The sequence below is a fragment of the Argentina silus genome (genome assembly GCF_951799395.1).
Source record: "Argentina silus genome assembly, chromosome: Y".
NCBI classification, from domain to species: Eukaryota; Metazoa; Chordata; class Actinopteri; order Argentiniformes; family Argentinidae; genus Argentina; species Argentina silus.
In genome coordinates, this window is record NC_139654.1 from 5,984,670 (window position 1) to 6,009,669 (window position 25,000).

The following is a 25,000-nucleotide window of genomic DNA, read 5'->3' on the forward strand; positions in this document are numbered from 1 at the left end:
TCCCTACCTCCCTCTCTCTCTCCTTCACTCGCTCTCTCTCTCTCTCTTTCTCTCCCTCCCTCTCTCTCTCTCTCTCCCTCTGTACCTCTCTCTCCCTCCCTCCTCTCTTCCTCCCTCCTTACCTTTCTTTGTTACTCTCCCTCCCTCTCTCCCTCCATCCTCTCCCTCCCTCCCTCCCCTCTCTCTCCCTCCATCCTCTCCCTCCCTCCCTCACCTTCCTTTCTCCCTCCCTCTCTCCCTCCTCTCCCTCCCTTTCTGCCTCCCTCCCTTCTCTCTCTGCCTCCCTCCCTCCCTATCTCCCTTCCTCTCTCCCTCCTCTCCCTCCCTCTCTGCCTCCCTCCCTCCTCTCTCTCCCTCTCTCCCTCCCTCCTTCATCCCTCTATACCTCTTTCTATCCCCCCCTCCCACCCTCCCTCCCTCACTCTATCCCTCCCTCTATCCCTCCCTCCCTCCCTCTATCCCACCCTCTTTCCCTCCCTCCCTCCCTCTTCTCCAAACCTCCCTCCCACCCTCTCTCCCTTCCTCTCTCTCTCCCTCCCTCCCTCTCACCCTCCCTCACTCTCTCTCTCTCTCTCTCTCTCTGTCACAATCTCTCTCTCTCTTTCTTTCACTCCCCTCCCTTTCCTCCCTCCTCTTGCTCTCCCTCCATGCCTCTCTCTCCCTCCCTACCTCTCTATACTACTTTCCCTACCTCTCTCCCTCCCTCACTCCCTCCCCCACCTCTCTCCCTCCCTCTCTGCCTCCCTCCCTCCTCTCTCTCCCTCCCTCCTCTCCCTCTCCCTCCCTCCCTCCCTCTCTGCCTCCCTCCCTCCTCTCTCTCCCTCCTCCCTCCCTCTATACCTCCCTCCCTCCCTCTATCCCTCCCTCTTTCACCCTCCCTCTCTCCCTCCCTACCTCATTCTCCCTGCCTCCCTCCCTCTCTTTCTCCCTCCTCTCCCTCCATCTCCCTCCCTCCCTTTCTCCCTCCCTCTATCTATCTCCCCCTCCCTCCCTCTCATCCCTTTCTCCCTCCCTTTACCCCTACCTCCCCTCTCTCTCTCTCTCCCCCTCCCTCCCTCTCCTCCCTTCCTCTTTCTCCCTCCCTCTCTCCCTCCCTCCCTCCCGTCTGTAGTGAATGGAGTGGATGTTTTCCTGCCACCAGAGCCCAGGACCAGAGCCCAGGACCAGTTCTTCCAATGTGAGTGTGTTTCTCCTGAAGTAGCTGACAGTCTCTCTCTCTCTTTATCTCTCCTCTCCCTCCCTCTATCCCTCCCTCCCTCCCTCCATTGATCATCTCCACAAACTCTGAGACACAACAAGAGATCTCTAGGATAGGGAGAGACTCAAGACCTACATAACTGGTCTCCCACCCTCTCTCCCTCTCCCTCTCTCTCTCTCCCTCTCTCTTTCTCTCTCCTCTCTCTCTCTCCCTCTCTCTCTCTCTCCCTCCATCTATCTTCTTCCGTCCCCCTCTCTCTTCCTCCTTTCTCTCTCTCTCTCTCCCTCTCTCTTTCTCCTCTCTCTCTCCCTCTCTCTCTCTCTCTCTCCTTCCATCCCTCTCTTTCTCTTCCTCCGTCCCCTCTCTCTCTCTCTCTCCTCACTCACTCTCTCCTCTCTCTCTCTCCCTCCCTCCCTGTCTCTCTTTCTCTTCCTCCTCTCTCTCTCTCTCTCTCTCTCTCTCCCTCTCTCTTTCTCTCTCCTCTCTCTCTTTCCCTCCATCCCTCTCTCTTTCTCTTCCTCCGTCCCCCTCTCTGTTCCTTCTCTCTATCTCTCTCTCTCCCTCTCTCTTTCTCTCTACTCTCTCTCTCTCTTCCTCCGTCCCACTCTCTCCTCTCTCTCCCTCCCTCCCTCTCTCTCTCTCTCTTCCTCCGTCCCCTTCTCTGTTCCTCCTTTCTCTCTCTCTCTCTCTCCCTCTCTCTCCTCTCTCTCTCCCTCCATCCCTTTTTCTCTTTCTCTTCCTCTGTCCCCCTCTCTCTTCCTCCTCTTTCTCTCTCTCCCCCTCTTCTCTCTCTCCTCTCTCTCTCTCTCTCTCTCTCTCTCCCTCTCTCTTTCTCTCTCTCTCTCCCCCTCTCTCTCTCTCTCTCTCTCTCTCTCTCTCTCTCTCTTCCTTCTCTCTCTCTTTCTCTTCCTCTGTCCCCCTCTCTCTCTCTCTCCTCTCTCTCTCTCTCTCCTCTCTCTCTCTCTTTCTCCCTCCCTCCCTCCCTCTGCTCTTCTCCCAGATGCCTGTGAGCTCACACTGGACCCAAACACAGCACACAGACGCCTCTCTCTGTCTGAGGAGAACAGAAAGGTGACACTGGGGAGAGAGAAGCAGCCGTATCCTGATCACCAAGAGAGATTTGACTACTGGCCACAGGTGCTGTGTAGAGAGGATCTGACTGGGCGCCGTTACTGGGAGGTAGAGAGGAGTGGGAGAGAGGCTGTTATAGGAGTGACATATAAAGGAATCAGCAGGAGAGGAGCGGGTAAAGACTGTGGGTTGGGAAACAATGACAAGTCCTGGAGTCTGTGGTGCTCTGGTAACAGTTACTCTGCCATACACAATAATAAGAAGACTGACATACCTGTCTCCTCCTCTGGCTCCCACAGAGTAGGAGTGTATCTGGACTGGCCGGCCGGCACTCTGTCCTTCTACAGGGTCTCCTCTGACACACGGACCCTCCTGCACACATTCCACTCCACATTCACTGAGCCCCTCTACCCAGGGTTTTTGGTTTGGGACGAGGGCTGTTCAGTGACCCTGTGTAAACTAGTCTAAGGGAGATCACACTGAACACCAAAGGCTCAAAGATGACGGATCATAACATGATGCAGTTGGATAGTGGTGTGTTTTCACTGAGATGTTGGATGTACAGATGTTCCCTCTCCTAGTGTGTAGGGTGTAGTGTGTAGTGTGTAGGATTGTTGTGTGTAGTTATATTATGTTTTACTATATATATATATATATATATATATATATATATATATATATATATATAGTAAAACATAATATAACTACACACAACAATCCTACACACTATATATATTATGTCACATATATATTAAATGTCATATATATTATGTCACATGTCACATATATATTAAATAAAATGCATCTGATAGTAAAATAGACTGCAATAGAGTGACAAAAAATAGAAGCTTACATGTTTTTTAGTTTTTTTGATGGAAATGCATCTGACAATCCAGATGAATGATTAGATGATCAAATCAGACTGATGATGAACTCTGAGAATAACACAGGAGAGAGTGTCTGTATGTATATAAGAGTTGGTTAGATTGGGTGTTTGAGTTGTGATGCTGGATCACGTTGCTGTGTGTAAGATAGCAGGGAGTGGATGTGAAGACAGCTCTCCTTCTCTGTCAGGACAACATGGACTTGTTCTGTAATTCACTTTCCATAGATTCCTTCACCTGTCTATCTATCCAACGTACATGTTGTTCCTTCTCCTGTGTGTGTGTGTATAAATAAGAGTTGGTTAGATTGGGTGTTTGAGTTGTGTCACCGAGGGCGAGTCTAGCACGTCCTTTCCCCGGCCTGAACACCATTCCCAACGTGCCCCAGTTAAGCACGGCAGGATCGGCCCGAGGTATGAGAACAACCTTTGTGAATCACCACGACACGGCAAGAGAAAGAGAAAAAGCTAAGCAGCTGGGGGCCCGACCTGACGAGGGACACCGCGGCTGAGGATGTTCCTGAAACACATTTTATCTTCCATCTATCCCTCAAATAGGTGCAACTGCATAACTGCTTGTGAATGATAAGTTGATTCAAATAGGTGCAACTGCATAACTGCTTATGAATGATAAGTTGATTAAAATATGTGTAACTTCATAACTGCTTAAGAGGAACTAGAGTGTGAGTGTATGACCCCGTGTCAACATGTCTGCTTAGGCCTCATTGTGATGACGGCATGCTACCAATGAAAGTACTAAGAATATAAGAATACCAATGTTTGATTGTGTGAATCTTACTCAGGGATGATTACTGATGTATGATACTATATTACTGAAGTTTATTTTGATGATACAGAGTTGTATTATTGCATAAAAGGGGTTATTGTGTAAGGCCTACGGGGGGAAGTAGGTCAGGTGGTGGGAATCACCAACAAGAAGTACTACTGTGTCCATAATCAAGTATGAGAATGATAAGAATGATTAAGAGTAACAATGTGAAGTATAGAGTGATTTACTTGTTTTGATCTATGATATTTGATTACTATACTGTATTACTGTTTGGATGTATTGTATTGATGTTGATGAGGTTTTGTAACACTGAGAGTTGAGGGACAGAGAAAGTTCCTGAAAAGGACTTCCCCAAAAGCACTTCCTTATTTACTTTAGAAGGAAGCTACTTAGGTACTAGCTTAGCTTAGCCACGGTTCTAGCTAATCACTCAAAGGGTTAAACACCGCTCTGTTTGTAGACAAAGAAGATGTGAGGAATCTTAGCTCTGTTAGTAAACAAAGATGATGTCATATGGGAGGAGTTTTGGATCAAAAGCAGAGTATAAAAAGAGCTCCCCGGAGCAGCGCAGCGGTCATTCCCCGCTGAGGAGCGTTAAAACCTGAAGAACCGGAGCGGGACGGAGCGTGTTGGATACCTCACCCCGGGGTGGAACTGGAGCTCTCATAGTCTGGTGCCCGAGAAGTTCTCCGTGGCCGGAGTTCACACTCTGATCAAATCCTGACTAACGGACTCGCCACTGGATTGCAACAGAGGACCTGGCGGACCTTTCTTTGAGGAAGAACGGACTTAGAGGAAAAGCTGAGACCGGTAGAGCAGTTTCAGGGGGCAAAGCTGAGACACTCTGCGGGAATCAGAGTCCCTCGGCCAGGGGAGGGACTGATTCAGCCAGGGGTCCCTCAGCCAGGGGAGCATAACACCGGCTCTTTACCACAGCCGTGGCGGAAAGAGGAACCGGCTTCACTCGACGGAGAGGACAAGTAGATTAGGCAGAGTAGGGATAGAGGTAGAGATTTTATTATTTTCTAATTTTGATCATTTTCATATTTTCATCATTTTAATATTTTAATACTCTGTCTGTAACACATTTTTATGATTACTTAGCTATGCTGTAATGCTTTAAGCCATTATTAAACAATCTAACCTGCATTTAAAGTAACAGTTTTCGAAACTCAATTTTTTAAAATGTTATTTTTATTGAACTATTCCATTCATCAAAAGTATTTCTACCTCCTCCTGGTGACATAAAAGGTTATAGATTACTGTGCATATTTCATCATAAGATCTGAATGGTTATATCTAGCCCATCATTACGTCCTTTGGGTAAATTGTACTTACCGATAAACACCTTTCCGCAACCACACCAACTTGCACTCATATAAGATTAGAGCAGTCGTTAACCATAGAGGTTACCCACTTCTGTGTATGGTTTTCGGGGGAGTTTTCAGTTCAACTGAAGTGGGTAAAGGAAGTCAATGGAGGAACTATGGGACGTAGACTGTTAAAAAGCGGAGTGAGTCTAATCTACACCAACCTACACCGGACCTGTTAGGAAGTAGCTTACAGGGTAAGACCCTGCAGGCTGACGTCCATACCTGTTAGACAGAAGGTTGGTCCGGGGTCCTGTACAGGGTAAGACCCTGCAGGCTGAGGTCCATACCTGTTAGTCAGAGGGTTGGTCCGGGGCACCTGTACAGGGTAAGACCCTGCAGGCTGAGGTCCATACCTGTTAGTCGGAAGGTTGGTCCGGGGCACCTGTACAGGGCCTGACTGCCGGGAGACAGTAGTTGAATCACTAGTAGTTGAATCACAAGTAGTTGAATCACTAGTAGTTGAATCACTAGTAGTTGAATCATCACTAGTAGTTGAATCACTAGTAGTTGAATCACTAGTAGTTGAATCACTAGTAGTTGAATCATCACTAGCAGTTGAATCACTAGTAGTTGAATCATCACTAGTAGTTGAATCACTAGTAGTTGAATCACTAGTAGTTGAATCACTAGTAGTTGAATCACTAGCAGTTGAATCACTAGTAGTTGAATCATCACTCGTAGTTGAATCACTAGTAGTTGAATCACTAGTAGTTGAATCATCACTAGTAGTTGAATCACTAGCAGTTGAATCACTAGTAGTTGAATCACTAGTAGTTGAATCACTAGTAGTTGAATCATCACTAGCAGTTGAATCACTAGTAGTTGAATCATCACTAGCAGTTGAATCACTAGTAGTTGAATCACTAGTAGTTGAATCATCACTAGTAGTTGAATCATCACTAGTAGTTGAATCACTAGTAGTTGAATCAATAGTAGTTGAATCACTAGTAGTTGAATCATCACTAGTAGTTGAATCATCACTAGTAGTTGAATCACTAGTAGTTGAATCACTAGTAGTCGAATCACTAGTAGTTGAATCACTAGTAGTTGAATCACTAGTAGTCGAATCACTAGCAGTTGAATCATCAGTAGTAGTTGAATCACTAGTAGTTGAATCACTAGTAGTTGAATCATCACTAGTAGTTGAATCACTAGCAGTTGAATCACTAGTAGTTGAATCACTAGTAGTTGAATCACTAGTAGTTGAATCATCACTAGCAGTTGAATCACTAGTAGTTGAATCATCACTAGCAGTTGAATCACTAGTAGTTGAATCACTAGTAGTTGAATCATCACTAGTAGTTGAATCATCACTAGTAGTTGAATCACTAGTAGTTGAATCACTAGTAGTTGAATCATCACTAGTAGTTGAATCATCACTAGTAGTTGAATCACTAGTAGTTGAATCACTAGTAGTCGAATCACTAGCAGTTGAATCATCAGTAGTAGTTGAATCACTAGTAGTTGAATCACTGGTAGTTGAATCACTAGTAGTTGAATCACTAGCAGTTGAATCACTAGTAGTTGAATCACTAGTAGTTGAATCACTAGCAGTTGAATCAGTACACAGCAAAATCGACAGACTCAAATTAACTCTAAAAGAGTTAATTTCAACACATTTAAAGTGTCCGGAGGGGTCCACTCCCCACAGAGTGAATTTAACAATTTTGAAAGTGTTGCCATGTTTCCACTATAATAGAGTTAATATCAACTATTTCTATAGTTGAAATTTAACACTGGTTAACATTTACCAGTGTTACATGTTTTCAACTCCAGTGCTTAGTGTTAGAAATTAACTCTCTCAGTGTGATTTGAATTTCTATAAAAGGAGTTGCCTCATTAACACTAAAAAGTCAAAATATGCTACTATACAATTAAAATAAAACATTTAAATATTTAAATAATTCGGAAATGAACCAATTAAAAATAAGAATGACATACAAGTTGATTGCTTTATAAAAAACATGTTTTATTTTGTTATCATTCAGATCTTGATGGCAGATAAATGGCAGACAAAACAAAGACAATTTAAATGTACACGTCACACTGGCTCCCTTCTGTCGGTAAGCCAAGGGACAAAGTAAATATGCATGTTTTTATTACTAAGCATTTCATCACATCTTATTTACAGATGGAATGAACAAAATTAGATGATGTATGTCGCAGAATAGTACCAGACTTTGAGGCTTATTTATTCAAAATAAAAAAATAAAAATAATGTAACAACTTCACTGCGACACCTTTGTGACAGAAGTGCAATCTGTATTTACTGAGAACTTTTCTACATATAAGAATAGGGCACTATGTATGCTTTGTGACTATTCTCATTAGAGCACTGCTTGTCAAATGGTTTGAAATGAGTCAGTTCATCCACGCAGATAACAGAAAACTCATCCATTTGGTCTTCTATACAGTAGGTATTAAAGTGGTCATCATAGTACATTGTTTCTACATTACAGGCAGAATTAGCGGCAGACGCGACACAGCGTGGGTGGACCGCTTTTGTTCGCCCAGTGGAAATTGGTTGTCGAGGATTTGTGGCCAAGACAACCTATGCACTGCTAACGGAGCTGGGTATTCGCGGACGAGAATTGAAACTGGCGATAAAGAATATGTCGGTAGCAGCGGAGAGCGCTAGCCAGTGGCTGTGGCTGAGGCGGAAGATCAGTAGCTGGGGTTCCCGTTAAAGGTAAGATGCAACAGCGACTTGACTAGAGCATGAGGTAGCATAGCTTGGCATTGTTTGGCTATATTAATGAGAAGGCATCGTGTCATATTGTGGTGGTGAGGGGTTTTGTACTGCCATTGTTTGGCTATATTTATGAGAGGATATCGTGTCATAGTGTGGTGGGGGGGGTTAGTACTGCTAGCCAGTGTAGGCTAGCCATGAAGTTGCACGGACACAAACATTCCCCCACAACATAAATAAAGGGCACACTCACCCCTCCTTTCCCTAATCCGGGACCGTATCCACCCGGGGGCTTCCCCACCTCTAACCCTTCCCTCTACCCTAAATTAGGGTTTGAATCCCTGCATCTACACTTATATAAAGACATAAACATAAACACATGCACACACTATTTAGGCCCCCACATACACCGTTCCCTTACCTTACAGAAAACATTTACCCTAGATAGGGCATCACACACACACACTGATGGGGTGGGTAGGCTGATAGGTTGGTTGTAGGGTTTAAGTTAAAGATAGTATTGAGGTAGTGGTGTTGAGGGGGGTGTTTCCAGGACGCTGGACTACACAGTTAAGCCTTCTCGAGGTGTCGTGGGCCTAACTTAACGAAACACCGGTGACAGAAGGTGCCCACTTGATAACCCCAATGACATGCTGCTTACCTCAGTTGGCTAGAGTAGGTAACCGGTGAATGGTACCACCTGAGGAATGACTCCGTAGACCTATGACGGCGTAGCCTGATGTTTGCTATGGTGTTGCATCGAATGGTGGATATATCACTCGCTTTGTTGGTTTGATTTGGCCTTCTACATCTGTTTTACCTTGGATCATGGCACAAGGGATTATAACATCTTGTCCTGTGTATTAATAAATGCTAAAGCTAGCTTAGGCTAGTGACTGTTGTGAATAGAGCAGCTGACAACTAGGGAAAGACCTTGTGACAGAATGGAAAGACAGCTGACAGGAGGAAATAGACCCCACCGGGGCGGCATTGGGTTAGCAACTCAATGCTGCAGTAACCAAGGTTGTATAAACCTAGTGGTTACACCCTACCTAGCTACAGAAACGACTTTGAGAAAAACACCCCTAGAGTCTGCGAGAGCGGGGGCGGAAGATGACTCATCTATGGCTAACATGGTTATTGACTCTGGAACGGACCTGACTACGAGTAGGGAAAACATGGCTGTGGAAGGCACTAGATCAGAGATGGGTGGGAAGAAGCTCCAAACTTGTTCATGCGGCTGGCAAAAGGTAACAACTTTGAAGGGTCTTAGAATCCATCAAGGGAGGAGGAAGTGCTTGGTAGAGGGAACACAGGGATCCCGCATTGACAATTATTTCCTCAGAAGTATGTCAAGTCAGTCGGTTGAAGTCCAGCGGCAGGAAGTAAACCACAGTTCGCAGGACATCAGCACCCCTGAAGTAGGTCCTAGCACTGAAGAAGACAGAGAGACCAGCCAGCCCAAAAGGGAAAAGATTAGTGCCCAGAAGCCGAGAGTTAAATGGCCAGGGGCTTCAGAAAACAGGGTATGGGAAGGTATCAACAGTGACTTGAGTAGGATTTTAGACAAGTTGAAAGGTACTGCCGAGAGTAAACTGGAGAAAATGGGCGATATTATCTATGATTATGGAGCAGAAAGATTTGGCGTGTCCGAGAAAAAGAAGAAGACAGGTACTGAGGTAATTAAATCTAGGCGCCAACAGGAAATGGATAGACTTATCAGGGAGAGAAGACAGCTCAGGAAACAGTGGAGGAAAGCTACAGAGGCTGAGAAGGAAGGGTTAAATAGGCTGCAGGTAGATGTGAAGGAGAGACTGGCAGTGTTAAGAAGAGCAGAGAGCATTAGGAAAAACAGGAAAAAGAGAGAGCGAGCTAGAACAGCATTTTACAAAGATCCATTTAGATTTGTGAAATCGTTATTTAGTAAGGGGAAAAATGGTAGCCTTAGGGCTCCAAAACAGGAGCTTGAGGGACATCTGGAGGAAGTGCATAGAGACAGAGAAAGGTCTAGACAGCTACCCCTCCCCCCTGACATTCCACCTATTGGAGAGATAACCAGTCAGTGTGACGATAGCCCACCTAGGTGGAAAGAGGTACAAGAGATAGTAAGGCGGGCTAGGGCGTCTTCAGCCCCAGGGCCCAATGGAGTCCCTTACAGGCTGTACAAGAGTGCGCCAGATGTGCTGAGGTTCTTATGGACATTGATGAAGGTAGTCTGGAAGAAACAGGTTATTCCTAGGGCATGGCGTAGAGCAGGGGGAATTTTTATTCCCAAAGAAAGAGACTCTGTAGACATTAGTCAGTTTAGGCCTATAAGCCTTCTTAATGTGGAAGGGAAGGTTTTCTTTAGTGTGGTGGCACAGAGGTTGTCTAGTTACTTAGTAAAGAATAGCTTAATTGACACTACGGTGCAAAAGGCTGGAATTCCAGGCTTCTCCGGGTGCTTGGAACACACCAGCATGATTTGGAATCAAATTCAGACAGCTAGACTTGAGAAGAAAGACCTTCATGTGGTATTTTTGGATCTGGCGAATGCTTTTGGGTCAGTACCGCATAGTCTGTTATGGGAGGCGTTTGACTTTTTTAAAGTGCCAGACAGTATAAAGAGGTTAGTTAAAGCTTACTTTTGTGACATTCAACTCTGTTTTACTACAGCAGAGTACACTACAGCTTGGCAACAGCTAGAGATAGGCATTATGGCAGGCTGTACAATTTCCCCTTTGGCCTTTACCATGGCAATGGAAGTCATAATCAGAGCCTCGAAATGGGTAGTGGGTGGGGAAAGGTTGCAGGGAGGGCTGCGCCTCCCACCAATCAGGGCTTACATGGATGACATGACAACTATGACATCAACAGCCCCTTGTACTAGGAGGCTACTGGATAAACTAAATAGCAACCTAGAATGGGCTAGGATGAAAGTGAAGCCAAGCAAGTCTAGGAGTATCTCCATTGTCAAAGGGAAGATAGCTGATAAAAAGTTTTTCATTGGTGGGGAAGTGGTTCCAACAGTGTTAGAGAAACCGGTTAAAAGCTTAGGAAGATGGTATGACGCAAGCCTCAATGACAAGAGTCAATGTGAGGAGTTGAGGCAGGAGACGATTCAAGGCATCAAAGGTATAGATAAGTCAGGGCTCCCAGGCAAGCTAAAGTTGTGGTGCCTACAGTTTGGATTGTTGCCTCGGCTGATGTGGCCACTGACAGTTTACGAGGTTCCCATATCGAAGGTGGAAAAAATGGAAAGGTTGATTAACTCTAATATTAGAAAGTGGCTTGGAGCCCCGCGCTGTCTGACCAGTGTGGCCCTGTATGGAAAGGGCATGCTAGAGCTGCCGATTTCTAGTCTGACAGAGGAATTTAAATGTGCCAAGGCTAGACTGGAAATGACTCTAACCCAGTCAAAGGACCCAGTTGTTAGAAGTGCAGCGCCCATAGTTAAAACTGGAAGGAAGTGGAAGCCTAAAGAGGCAGTGCAACAGGCACAGGCAGCCCTTAGCCATAGGGATATCATTGGGCAGGTTCAGCATGGACGTGGAGGTCTAGGGCTGTGTGCAGGAAAACCTGTGTGGAGTAAGGCAACAGCAGTAGAAAGGAGGAAACTGGTAGTGGAAGAAATACACAGACAGGAGGAGATGATAAGATGTACAAGGGCGGTGGCACAGGCAAAACAAGGCCAGTGGGTAAACTGGGAGAGTGTAGTGAAGAGAAGCTTGAAGTGGAAGGATTTGTGGAGCATGGAGGCAAGCAGAATTAAATTTATCGTAGGGGCTACTTATGACGTACTGCCATCTCCCCAAAATCTTAATCAATGGTTGGGTGAGGATGCTGCCTGCCCGTTATGTTCCAGCGTATGCACACTTAGGCATATAATGACTGGGTGTAGAATCAGTCTTTCTCAAGGGCGATACACGTGGCGTCACAATCAAGTGTTGAAATGTTTAGCTGCTGCAGTTGAGGGAAAACGGCTAGAAGTAAACTCGCTAGCTAGTAGTGGCCAGCGGAAAGACATTGCATTTATAAGAGAGGGAGAGACTGGCGTAAGGAGGCCAGGGCGCAGCTGCGCGCAGGGACAGTTGCGAACTGGCGCAGATTGGAAGTTAAAGGTAGATTTAATTGAACAGCTAATCGTACCGGCTGAAATTGCTAGCACTAATTTGCGGCCAGACATGCTGCTGTGGTCTGAAGCACAGAAGCTAGTTTATATTATCGAACTCACGGTCCCTTGGGAAGACCGGGTTGACGAGGCTTATGAACGAAAGAAAGCTAAATATGCAGAATTAGCGGCAGACGCGACACAGCGTGGGTGGACCGCTTTTGTTCGCCCAGTGGAAATTGGTTGTCGAGGATTTGTGGCCAAGACAACCTATGCACTGCTAACGGAGCTGGGTATTCGCGGACGAGAATTGAAACTGGCGATAAAGAATATGTCGGTAGCAGCGGAGAGCGCTAGCCAGTGGCTGTGGCTGAGGCGGAAGATCAGTAGCTGGGGTTCCCGTTAAAGGTAAGATGCAACAGCGACTTGACTAGAGCATGAGGTAGCATAGCTTGGCATTGTTTGGCTATATTAATGAGAAGGCATCGTGTCATATTGTGGTGGTGAGGGGTTTTGTACTGCCATTGTTTGGCTATATTTATGAGAGGATATCGTGTCATAGTGTGGTGGGGGGGGTTAGTACTGCTAGCCAGTGTAGGCTAGCCATGAAGTTGCACGGACACAAACATTCCCCCACAACATAAATAAAGGGCACACTCACCCCTCCTTTCCCTAATCCGGGACCGTATCCACCCGGGGGCTTCCCCACCTCTAACCCTTCCCTCTACCCTAAATTAGGGTTTGAATCCCTGCATCTACACTTATATAAAGACATAAACATAAACACATGCACACACTATTTAGGCCCCCACATACACCGTTCCCTTACCTTACAGAAAACATTTACCCTAGATAGGGCATCACACACACACACTGATGGGGTGGGTAGGCTGATAGGTTGGTTGTAGGGTTTAAGTTAAAGATAGTATTGAGGTAGTGGTGTTGAGGGGGGTGTTTCCAGGACGCTGGACTACACAGTTAAGCCTTCTCGAGGTGTCGTGGGCCTAACTTAACGAAACACCGGTGACAGAAGGTGCCCACTTGATAACCCCAATGACATGCTGCTTACCTCAGTTGGCTAGAGTAGGTAACCGGTGAATGGTACCACCTGAGGAATGACTCCGTAGACCTATGACGGCGTAGCCTGATGTTTGCTATGGTGTTGCATCGAATGGTGGATATATCACTCGCTTTGTTGGTTTGATTTGGCCTTCTACATCTGTTTTACCTTGGATCATGGCACAAGGGATTATAACATCTTGTCCTGTGTATTAATAAATGCTAAAGCTAGCTTAGGCTAGTGACTGTTGTGAATAGAGCAGCTGACAACTAGGGAAAGACCTTGTGACAGAATGGAAAGACAGCTGACAGGAGGAAATAGACCCCACCGGGGCGGCATTGGGTTAGCAACTCAATGCTGCAGTAACCAAGGTTGTATAAACCTAGTGGTTACACCCTACCTAGCTACAGAAACGACTTTGAGAAAAACACCCCTAGAGTCTGCGAGAGCGGGGGCGGAAGATGACTCATCTATGGCTAACATGGTTATTGACTCTGGAACGGACCTGACTACGAGTAGGGAAAACATGGCTGTGGAAGGCACTAGATCAGAGATGGGTGGGAAGAAGCTCCAAACTTGTTCATGCGGCTGGCAAAAGGTAACAACTTTGAAGGGTCTTAGAATCCATCAAGGGAGGAGGAAGTGCTTGGTAGAGGGAACACAGGGATCCCGCATTGACAATTATTTCCTCAGAAGTATGTCAAGTCAGTCGGTTGAAGTCCAGCGGCAGGAAGTAAACCACAGTTCGCAGGACATCAGCACCCCTGAAGTAGGTCCTAGCACTGAAGAAGACAGAGAGACCAGCCAGCCCAAAAGGGAAAAGATTAGTGCCCAGAAGCCGAGAGTTAAATGGCCAGGGGCTTCAGAAAACAGGGTATGGGAAGGTATCAATAGTGACTTGAGTAGGATTTTAGACAAGTTGAAAGGTACTGCCGAGAGTAAACTGGAGAAAATGGGCGATATTATCTATGATTATGGAGCAGAAAGATTTGGCGTGTCCGAGAAAAAGAAGAAGACAGGTACTGAGGTAATTAAATCTAGGCGCCAACAGGAAATGGATAGACTTATCAGGGAGAGAAGACAGCTCAGGAAACAGTGGAGGAAAGCTACAGAGGCTGAGAAGGAAGGGTTAAATAGGCTGCAGGTAGATGTGAAGGAGAGACTGGCAGTGTTAAGAAGAGCAGAGAGCATTAGGAAAAACAGGAAAAAGAGAGAGCGAGCTAGAACAGCATTTTACAAAGATCCATTTAGATTTGTGAAATCGTTATTTAGTAAGGGGAAAAATGGTAGCCTTAGGGCTCCAAAACAGGAGCTTGAGGGACATCTGGAGGAAGTGCATAGAGACAGAGAAAGGTCTAGACAGCTACCCCTCCCCCCTGACATTCCACCTATTGGAGAGATAACCAGTCAGTGTGACGATAGCCCACCTAGGTGGAAAGAGGTACAAGAGATAGTAAGGCGGGCTAGGGCGTCTTCAGCCCCAGGGCCCAATGGAGTCCCTTACAGGCTGTACAAGAGTGCGCCAGATGTGCTGAGGTTCTTATGGACATTGATGAAGGTAGTCTGGAAGAAACAGGTTATTCCTAGGGCATGGCGTAGAGCAGGGGGAATTTTTATTCCCAAAGAAAGAGACTCTGTAGACATTAGTCAGTTTAGGCCTATAAGCCTTCTTAATGTGGAAGGGAAGGTTTTCTTTAGTGTGGTGGCACAGAGGTTGTCTAGTTACTTAGTAAAGAATAGCTTAATTGACACTACGGTGCAAAAGGCTGGAATTCCAGGCTTCTCCGGGTGCTTGGAACACACCAGCATGATTTGGAATCAAATTCAGACAGCTAGACATGAGAAGAAAGACCTTCATGTGGTATTTTTGGATCTGGCGAATGCTTTTGGGTCAGTACCGCATAGTCTGTTATGGGAGGCGTTTGACTTTTTTAAAGTGCCAGACAGTATAAAGAGGTTAGTTAAAGCTTACTTTTGTGACATTCAACTCTGTTTTACTACAGCAGAGTACACTACAGCTTGGCAACAGCTAGAGATAGGCATTATGGCAGGCTGTACAATTTCCCCTTTGGCCTTTACCATGGCAATGGAAGTCATAATCAGAGCCTCGAAATGGGTAGTGGGTGGGGAAAGGTTGCAGGGAGGGCTGCGCCTCCCACCAATCAGGGCTTACATGGATGACATGACAACTATGACATCAACAGCCCCTTGTACTAGGAGGCTACTGGATAAACTAAATAGCAACCTAGAATGGGCTAGGATGAAAGTGAAGCCAAGCAAGTCTAGGAGTATCTCCATTGTCAAAGGGAAGATAGCTGATAAAAAGTTTTTCATTGGTGGGGAAGTGGTTCCAACAGTGTTAGAGAAACCGGTTAAAAGCTTAGGAAGATGGTATGACGCAAGCCTCAATGACAAGAGTCAATGTGAGGAGTTGAGGCAGGAGATGATTCAAGGCATCAAAGGTATAGATAAGTCAGGGCTCCCAGGCAAGCTAAAGTTGTGGTGCCTACAGTTTGGATTGTTGCCTCGGCTGATGTGGCCACTGACAGTTTACGAGGTTCCCATATCGAAGGTTGAAAAAATGGAAAGGTTGATTAACTCTAATATTAGAAAGTGGCTTGGAGCCCCGCGCTGTCTGACCAGTGTGGCCCTGTATGGAAAGGGCATGCTAGAGCTGCCGATTTCTAGTCTGACAGAGGAATTTAAATGTGCCAAGGCTAGACTGGAAATGACTCTAACCCAGTCAAAGGACCCAGTTGTTAGAAGTGCAGCGCCCATAGTTAAAACTGGAAGGAAGTGGAAGCCTAAAGAGGCAGTGCAACAGGCACAGGCAGCCCTTAGCCATAGGGATATCATTGGGCAGGTTCAGCATGGACGTGGAGGTCTAGGGCTGTGTGCAGGAAAACCTGTGTGGAGTAAGGCAACAGCAGTAGAAAGGAGGAAACTGGTAGTGGAAGAAATACACAGACAGGAGGAGATGATAAGATGTACAAGGGCGGTGGCACAGGCAAAACAAGGCCAGTGGGTAAACTGGGAGAGTGTAGTGAAGAGAAGCTTGAAGTGGAAGGATTTGTGGAGCATGGAGGCAAGCAGAATTAAATTTATCGTAGGGGCTACTTATGACGTACTGCCATCTCCCCAAAATCTTAATCAATGGTTGGGTGAGGATGCTGCCTGCCCGTTATGTTCCAGCGTATGCACACTTAGGCATATAATGACTGGGTGTAGAATCAGTCTTTCTCAAGGGCGATACACGTGGCGTCACAATCAAGTGTTGAAATGTTTAGCTGCTGCAGTTGAGGGAAAACGGCTAGAAGTAAACTCGCTAGCTAGTAGTGGCCAGCGGAAAGACATTGCATTTATAAGAGAGGGAGAGACTGGCGTAAGGAGGCCAGGGCGCAGCTGCGCGCAGGGACAGTTGCGAACTGGCGCAGATTGGAAGTTAAAGGTAGATTTAATTGAACAGCTAATCATACCGGCTGAAATTGCTAGCACTAATTTGCGGCCAGACATGCTGCTGTGGTCTGAAGCACAGAAGCTAGTTTATATTATCGAACTCACGGTCCCTTGGGAAGACCGGGTTGACGAGGCTTATGAACGAAAGAAAGCTAAATATGCAGAATTAGCGGCAGACGCGACACAGCGTGGGTGGACCGCTTTTGTTCGCCCAGTGGAAATTGGTTGTCGAGGATTTGTGGCCAAGACAACCTATGCACTGCTAACGGAGCTGGGTATTCGCGGACGAGAATTGAAACTGGCGATAAAGAATATGTCGGTAGCAGCGGAGAGCGCTAGCCAGTGGCTGTGGCTGAGGCGGAAGATCAGTAGCTGGGGTTCCCGTTAAAGGTAAGATGCAACAGCGACTTGACTAGAGCATGAGGTAGCATAGCTTGGCATTGTTTGGCTATATTAATGAGAAGGCATCGTGTCATATTGTGGTGGTGAGGGGTTTTGTACTGCCATTGTTTGGCTATATTTATGAGAGGATATCGTGTCATAGTGTGGTGGGGGGGGTTAGTACTGCTAGCCAGTGTAGGCTAGCCATGAAGTTGCACGGACACAAACATTCCCCCACAACATAAATAAAGGGCACACTCACCCCTCCTTTCCCTAATCCGGGACCGTATCCACCCGGGGGCTTCCCCACCTCTAACCCTTCCCTCTACCCTAAATTAGGGTTTGAATCCCTGCATCTACACTTATATAAAGACATAAACATAAACACATGCACACACTATTTAGTGCCCCCACATACACCGTTCCCTTACCTTACAGAAAACATTTACCCTAGATAGGGCATCACACACACACACTGATGGGGTGGGTAGGCTGATAGGTTGGTTGTAGGGTTTAAGTTAAAGATAGTATTGAGGTAGTGGTGTTGAGGGGGGTGTTTCCAGGACGCTGGACGACACAGTTAAGCCTTCTCGAGGTGTCGTGGGCCTAACTTAACGAAACACCGGTGACAGAAGGTGCCCACTTGATAACCCCAATGACATGCTGCTTACCTCAGTTGGCTAGAGTAGGTAACCGGTGAATGGTACCACCTGAGGAATGACTCCGTAGACCTATGACGGCGTAGCCTGATGTTTGCTATGGTGTTGCATCGAATGGTGGATATATCACTCGCTTTGTTGGTTTGATTTGGCCTTCTACATCTGTTTTACCTTGGATCATGGCACAAGGGATTATAACATCTTGTCCTGTGTATTAATAAAGTATCTGTGTATGCGGCTGAGACCCGCTGGTGCGGTGGTAGTGCAACACACACAACTACTGAGTATAAAATTAAAATAAGACAGATTTATTAGAAATATATACAACAAACAACCAGACAACATGGGGGAAACATAGAGAGGGAACTAAGGGGAGGACGCCAGACGGCGCCAAATAAATGAAAACAAAAATAACCCCAAAGCTAATTTCTAGTCCTATCTGTTCTAACTACGAAAACATTGGCTAAGTAACTAACTAAATCTTGCCCGCCTACCCTAGACCCAATATACAAGAGGTGGCGCCCGCCTGGGGAAGCTAACCTAATGTATATAACAAGACCAACCTGCGTGATTGGGCGTCTTACCTGCCTAACTCGCCCTCCCTTGGGGCTAACTACAGGTGTGGCAGCGAACACAATGGTAGGACAGACACTAACAGAACAGTCGGATACGAGGATTACAATTGACAGATGAAAAACCCATACGATGCTACCACACCCCTCTCTCTTCCTGAAGAGTGCACGGGACTTTTAAACAGAGACGGACGATGGTCTGATACGTTGATGGAGGCCGCCAGGTGAACCCATTGGTCGAAGGGCAACAGGGGGAGTGACGGACGAAACGATGATTGACAGGGGGATGAACCAATACCTGGGAGAGAGACAGAGGGAAAAACAAACAGACAAACGACACCACACGCACACAAATGTGGGGACGTAACACACACACACACACACACACCCACACATACATACACATACACATACACACCCACACACACATACACACCCTCACACACACACACACAGCCAGCAGAGGGAGGAAGTCAGCAAGATGATTTACATGACCAGTTCCTGGTCATAGTCCAGTTCATTACACACAACACAGAGAAAGAAGCAGATTCCTCTCAGGAGACGGAACCTTAACCTCGATAGTAACGCAAATACACAGAAGCTGATTTCCGTTACCAAAAGGTAAGAATCTTACAGAAATATGACAGCGCTTATTTTTTAGGTTGTTTTTATTGCTGTTGTTGTTGTTGTTGAGGCTATTTTTGTTCAAATGTGTAGCTCACGGTATGAAGAAACAAGTCAAGTACAGTACACAAAAGTCTTCATTGTTAGGCTATAGCCTCCCTGAACAACAGTGAACCACACAGCAAATTCAGCAGAGTTACATTTCTGGTGTTAATGAGAATTGAGTCAATCTCACTCTACTTGGAGTTGATCTAACTCTGTATGTTGTCTAATCTGTTAGATTTCACACTGTAGCATGAAAGAGTTGGTGTCAAAATGGAGTGTTATAACCGTTTTCTTGAAATCAACTGTCATAGTGTCACATTGAAGATCTCCGACACTTAATTTGAACACCTCCAGTGTAAAGCTTGCCTTGCGGTGAGCCTCACCCACAGACATTAGAATGTCAACGCCTAGAGTGTGAGGAGTGAATGACCCCACCCCTCCCTCCTCCCCTCTCTGGAATCCACGGCAGGTGAACGAAATTTGACTTTTTGCATGGTGGCGGTAAGTAACCGTCAATTACATTTACATTTTTGTTTTTTAGCAGACGCCTTTGTCCAAAGCGACTTACAACATATATTTAAATAGATGATCATTAGTGATATTGTTATGCAAATACGTATTTAGACCTTGGTATGATGTTTAGACTGCAGTTTTTACTCAAGCTTAGCCAGGACTATGTTAGCCAGCTACCTAGCGTTTGTTTCTTCTACTTATATACCTTTTCTGATTATTAAGTGTTACTGTAAGGTTATGGTAATTCTCGTTGAGTTTGTAACGTTTGGCAGTGTAGGTTAAGTTACGTCATTTTCGCTATCGTTTGTGTTAGCTAACTGCTCACATTAGCAAATTGGCTAGGTGAGAACATGCCTCCACGTGTTAGCTGAGTTGCTGTCCAGCAAAGGAGTTGGCAAGATCCTGATATGAGGACTGTTCATATCTGTAACTTCAATTGTGGGCAGACCCACAAATCAGACCCACAGAAAACGTTTCAACTTTTTTACTTAGAATAGTTAGTGGAGCAACTAGGAGGTGTTTTCTCCTCAAAATGAATGAAAAGCAACAGGCACATGCATGGTGAAAATCCTCATTGTTTCATGATTCTCCTGTAAATCGATAGCTTGTTGGTCACAAATCAATTGTAGTTTTCAATAATAGGCTACTGTGCAAATTCAAAAGGATTTTAAGGTTTGTAGAAAGGATGACTTTACATAAATTATATAAGTTCTTCATATAAAAACTACCTCAGTATCACTGCACTGTGATAGTGCGGCATATTCTTAATCTTGACACTTATGTTTTTATTTTTTTATTCACAGCAGGCGGTAAACCTCACCTTATTTCACTCTCTTCACATTGATAAGCACTGTCATGTTTTACAGAGGCATTATGATTCTGGCTCTGGTTCTATTTGGACTGTGTTGGCCTGGCTTGATTAACAAATAGTTATTTAATTATATCCTTTTACAGGAAATGCTGGTTAAAGTGGAGATCCGAGGAGTGCAGGAATACATTAGAGTTCCACAGACTGATCAAGTCTTTCAATATTCAAGAAGTTCCTTCAAGAAAGTTTGTAGTTTATTTATGAAAATAGTTTTGCATTTAATGTTATCACTGTAGTTGAACATGCAATCTTAAATATTCTGCAAATACAGTGATTAGTTTGCAGGTGCTAGTGTCCCATAGGTATTACACAAACTGTTCTGTCAGCAAACAGATTAATATTGTATTAATGCAATGTACTGTACTTTTGATTCTCCTAGTAACAGAGAAGTTTAGTCTGGAAGAGAGTTTCAGTGGGGGCGAGCTAAGCTTGACTGATGTGTCAGGAACAGAGGTGGGTGGAGATGTCTTCGATGAGCTTGTAGTCAGGTGTCTTGACCTTCATGGTCCCTTTCCCAGTAGGTAAGGAAAGTCCTTGAAAAGGCAGGGGTTTTGATGAGGTATCACAGGCAGTGTGAATCCTGAGAGGCACATAGTGTTTTGTCAAATATTGTCATTATCATTTTGGAGGCCTCAAACTGTTATCATTTGATATTCTATTGATCATTATCTTTGGCACACATATTATCCATAGATGGACAGACTAAAATGTGTAGATCTGGATGTTCAGCTGGTCGAAAATTCTCATCTGTCGTGACTGCACTGTCCCCAGCTTCATCCCATTCATCCTTGGTCGCTTCATCCCATTCATCCTTGGTAGTGGCGGAGACTCCACTATCCCCAGCTTCATCCCATTCATCTGATTCTACAATTGTCCTTGAGTCCACAAGAAAGAGGAGGAACCCATCAGGGTTAATGGATCAATATGAAGCAAAACAGGTAAGCTTTGAAAAAATACATTTAAAATCCTCAATTAAGTCATTTTTATTATTGATAATATCTTTAAATATATATCTGCAGAAGAATATTGGGTATTCTGTATAAAGGAATGCCATAGAAAAGTGAATTGTTTTTTTGGGGGAAAAAAATCACAAAAATCCTCTTTTAAATTTCCGTAAGCAAGCTTCCTTACAAGCCTCCATTGTAACATGTTTTGTCAGAAAGTTGAAAATGTTCTGAGGGCCAATCCGAAGGGTGAGAAATCTTTAAGGAGTATGACAAGACGAAAACACTATCGGATGCAACACGTAAACAGATGGTGAACATCCTGGTTGCAGATATGATGGAGTTACATAGGTAAGAATGTATCTCCATCTTCTCTCCCTTGCAAAACATACACACTTACAAGGTGGGCTCAAGCATAAACTATGATTTGTTTTGAAAGGAGGATTCCACCGCCAAGTGTGAGAACCAATTATGCACTGGGAATTGTGACACTTTTTCCTTACCTCCAAGATCCATTCTCCAAACAAGGATATGCAAGTTCTTGTTTTCTATGTGAAAACCCAAACCATTGTATTTTCTATACTTTCTTCCCTTTTTAGTTTCCTTGTTTGTATTTAAATCCTGTTTCAGATGAGTATATAGGTTTCTCAGCCTTGTATTTCCCACTAGTTTTTGTAAAGTTGTATATTGTCAGTGTCTAAACTTATTGTGTTGAGTAATTTATATGAATATGTGTGCCTTAGTTTTGTTGTCTTAAACAGGAACACTACTATGATCCTGAGGGTAACACTGGCTACATTGCATGGAGGATCAAGACGGTTCAACGCAACACCTCTGCTGGCTCCCGGGGTCATTCCAAGACAGTTATTCAGGATGGTCCAAAAACCAGACGAGAATCTTTGTTAGCCTGTGAACAGCTATTTGGTGAGGAGGGCAGGGAGGCGATATCTACAATCAGACATTCAACTGATGAATCTGTGGTCAGAGACAAAATGAGAGTGACTTTCGAGTATCGACAGAAGATGGTCCATGATGAGGATGCATCATCATCAGTCCTGGATGTGTTCCTTCGTTTCCTTGATGTGCCTGGATTGGTAAGAAAATCTTTAGCTTTTGTAGTAGTTTCAGTATCTGACCCCACCATGTCCCTTTGTCATCTATACTTAAATCTGTATATCAAAATATTGTCTCCTTGTTTTTAGATCGACCAGGATTTCTCCATGATGTTTGGTGACGAAGTGTCTCAGAAATTCCTGGTAAAGTGGTCAACATTCTTCAAGCCAAAAATCATCGCAGACTGCAAGACTCTTCCACCAAATCAGTACATTGTTGAGCTGCTGTCAGGAACTGAACCTCAACCTGAGGACAACCACAGTCAGTATAGACGGTTTTGTATTTCCAAAATATTTCATTAGTGTCTAATTTCATTCTTTTGTGATGTCTTTAGGATGGGACAGTGATATGTCGTCAATCCTTTTGCTGCTGCATCTGCTCCCTCCGACCTCAAGGCCAAAAAAACCCAGCCAAGATCAGTTCAGCTCAAGCAGCCAGCCATCTTGTGAGATATCTTAAGGTATGCAAAAGTTAATTTTTAAACCTCAGATGTGCACTTTGAGGTGCAGATATAAAATGGCGCCGCCGATGTTGGTCGCCATTGTGAGAGCTCCGCAGAGGATGTGCGTTTTTTTAGCTTTTATGTGTTTTCTAAATTCTCTTATTGTGAGAAACTCACTGGCACTGATATCCTATGACAAGGACACACTTCTCCATGTAAATTACAACTTAAGACCAAGTATTTTGGACAATTATTTTATCGACACAGCGTGGCCGGCGGAGATCAGAAGGACCCCGGCGGAGATCAGAAGGACCCCTCACGATAACAACAATGGGAGCGCGCCAAAAAAGAGGAGGAAACACCGGGGAAAGCGGGGAGGCATAGCTTACCTCGTTGGTACCGGACCGAGTCATCTGCCCTTCCGAGTCCTTCTCTGTTTTCCGGGCGGATAGAACGGAGGAGTCCGGCAAATCCAAGGATGGTGGAGTTTGTTTCATGACCAACAACAACTGGTGTAACCCTAACAACGTAACGACGCTTTCTCAGTCCTGCTCGGCTGACCTGGAGCATCTGAACATCTCATGCCGCCCATTCTACCTTCCCCGGGAGTTCAGCTCAATCATCATCACAGCCATCTACATTCCACCACAGGCCAACACCGAGGCAGCACTATAGACCCTGCATGATACGCTGTGCCGGCATCAGAGCAACCACCCTGAGGCGGCGATGATATTAACAGGTGATTTCAATCAGGCTAACATTAAAAAAGTTATGCCTAACTTCCGTCAACACATTAAGTGTGCCACCAGGGGAGATAGAACTTTGGACCATTGTTATACTCAGTTTAAGAATGGGTACAAAGCTGTTTCCCACCATCCCTTTGGGAAATCAGACCACTGTGCCATTCTGTTGATGCCTGGTTACAAACAGAGGATCCAACAGGTAGCGGTTGTGAAGAGGGAGGGAAAGCGGTGGTCCGACCAATCAGAGGCCGCGTTACAAGATGCGCTGAGTGACGTCGACTGGGATATGTTTCAATCAAGTTCCAGCGATGTCAGCGAGTTTACAGAGACAGTCTTGGACTTCATCTCTACATTAGCCGATAAAATCGTACCAACTACAACGGTAAAGATCTACCCCAACCAGAAACCCTGGGTCGACAGTTCCATCCGTGCCGCTCTGAGGGCTCGCACCGCCGCTTACAACTCCGGGCTGGCATCCGGCAGCATGGAGGAGCATAAAGCGGAGTCCTACAAACTGCGGAGGGCAGTGAAAGCCGCCAAGAGTAGATATGTAGACAGAATGCAGGCGCAGATGGAGAACAACAACACTAGGGGCCTATGGCGAGGACTACGATTTATTACGGATTACCGGCACACACCCCCCTCAACCGGAAGTGTGAATGCCTCCCTAGCCGAAGACCTGAACTCTTTTTATGCACGGTTTGAGGCTGGCAACACCACCGCTAGCGCGCCGGCTAACAATAACAACATCAGAGGGCTGGCTAGCGTGGCTGATGGGAGTTCACACGCTAGGGCAGAGCAAGCACTCTCCGTGACGGAACACAACGTGAGGAGGGCTCTGCTGAAGGTGAACACTAGGAAAGCCTGATGGCATTCCGGGGAGAGTACTTAAGACCTGTGCTAACCAGCTAGCTCCTGTGTTCATTACCATATTCAACTTATCATTGGCAAATTCAGTAGTTCCCACCTGTTTTAAAAGATCCTCCATCGTCCTTGTGCCCAAGATCACCTCCCCAGCCTGCTTAAATGACTACAGACCGGTGGCTCTAACCTCAGTGGTCATGAAGTGCTTTGAGAGGCTGATTAAGGAATACATCTGATCCTCCCTCCCTCCGACCCTGGACCCACTGCAGTTCGCATATAGACCAAACAGATCTACGGACGATGCAGTTTCCCAGGTCCTCCACACCACTCTCTCTCACCTTGACAGTCAGAAGGGGGGCTATGTGAGAATGCTGTTTATAGATTACAGCTCAGCGTTCAATACCATAGTCCCCACCAGACTGGCTGATAAAATGATTGCATTAGGACTGAACATTCCCCTGTGTGCCTGGATCCTGGACTTTCTGACGGCCAGGCCACAGGTGGTCAGGGTGGGTAGACACACCTCCAGCTCACTCACACTGAGCACAGGGTCCCCCCAGGGCTGTGTACTTAGTCCTCTCCTCTACTCCCTGTACACCCACAACTGTGTGGCTAAGTCCAG

General features: G+C 45.5%; 2 protein-coding genes across 2 annotated transcripts in view; one reads left to right on the forward strand and one right to left on the reverse strand.

Annotated features, from left to right (window-relative positions):
- LOC310823629 (tripartite motif-containing protein 16-like) overlaps window positions 1-5,097 on the forward strand; it is a 10,040-nt gene extending 4,943 nt beyond the window's left edge. The window contains exon 5 of the mRNA XM_083696512.1: window positions 2,199-5,097. Within this exon, the coding sequence (XP_083552638.1) occupies window positions 2,199-2,737 (539 nt within the window). The 3' untranslated portion in view covers window positions 2,738-5,097. The remainder of the gene's footprint in view (window positions 1-2,198) is intronic.
- The window catches only part of LOC310823746 (neoverrucotoxin subunit alpha-like), a gene marked incomplete at its 5' end in the record, with an annotated part of 82,258 nt that overhangs the window by 10,465 nt on the left and 46,793 nt on the right, over window positions 1-25,000 (reverse strand). The gene's annotated exons all lie outside the window — the stretch shown is intronic.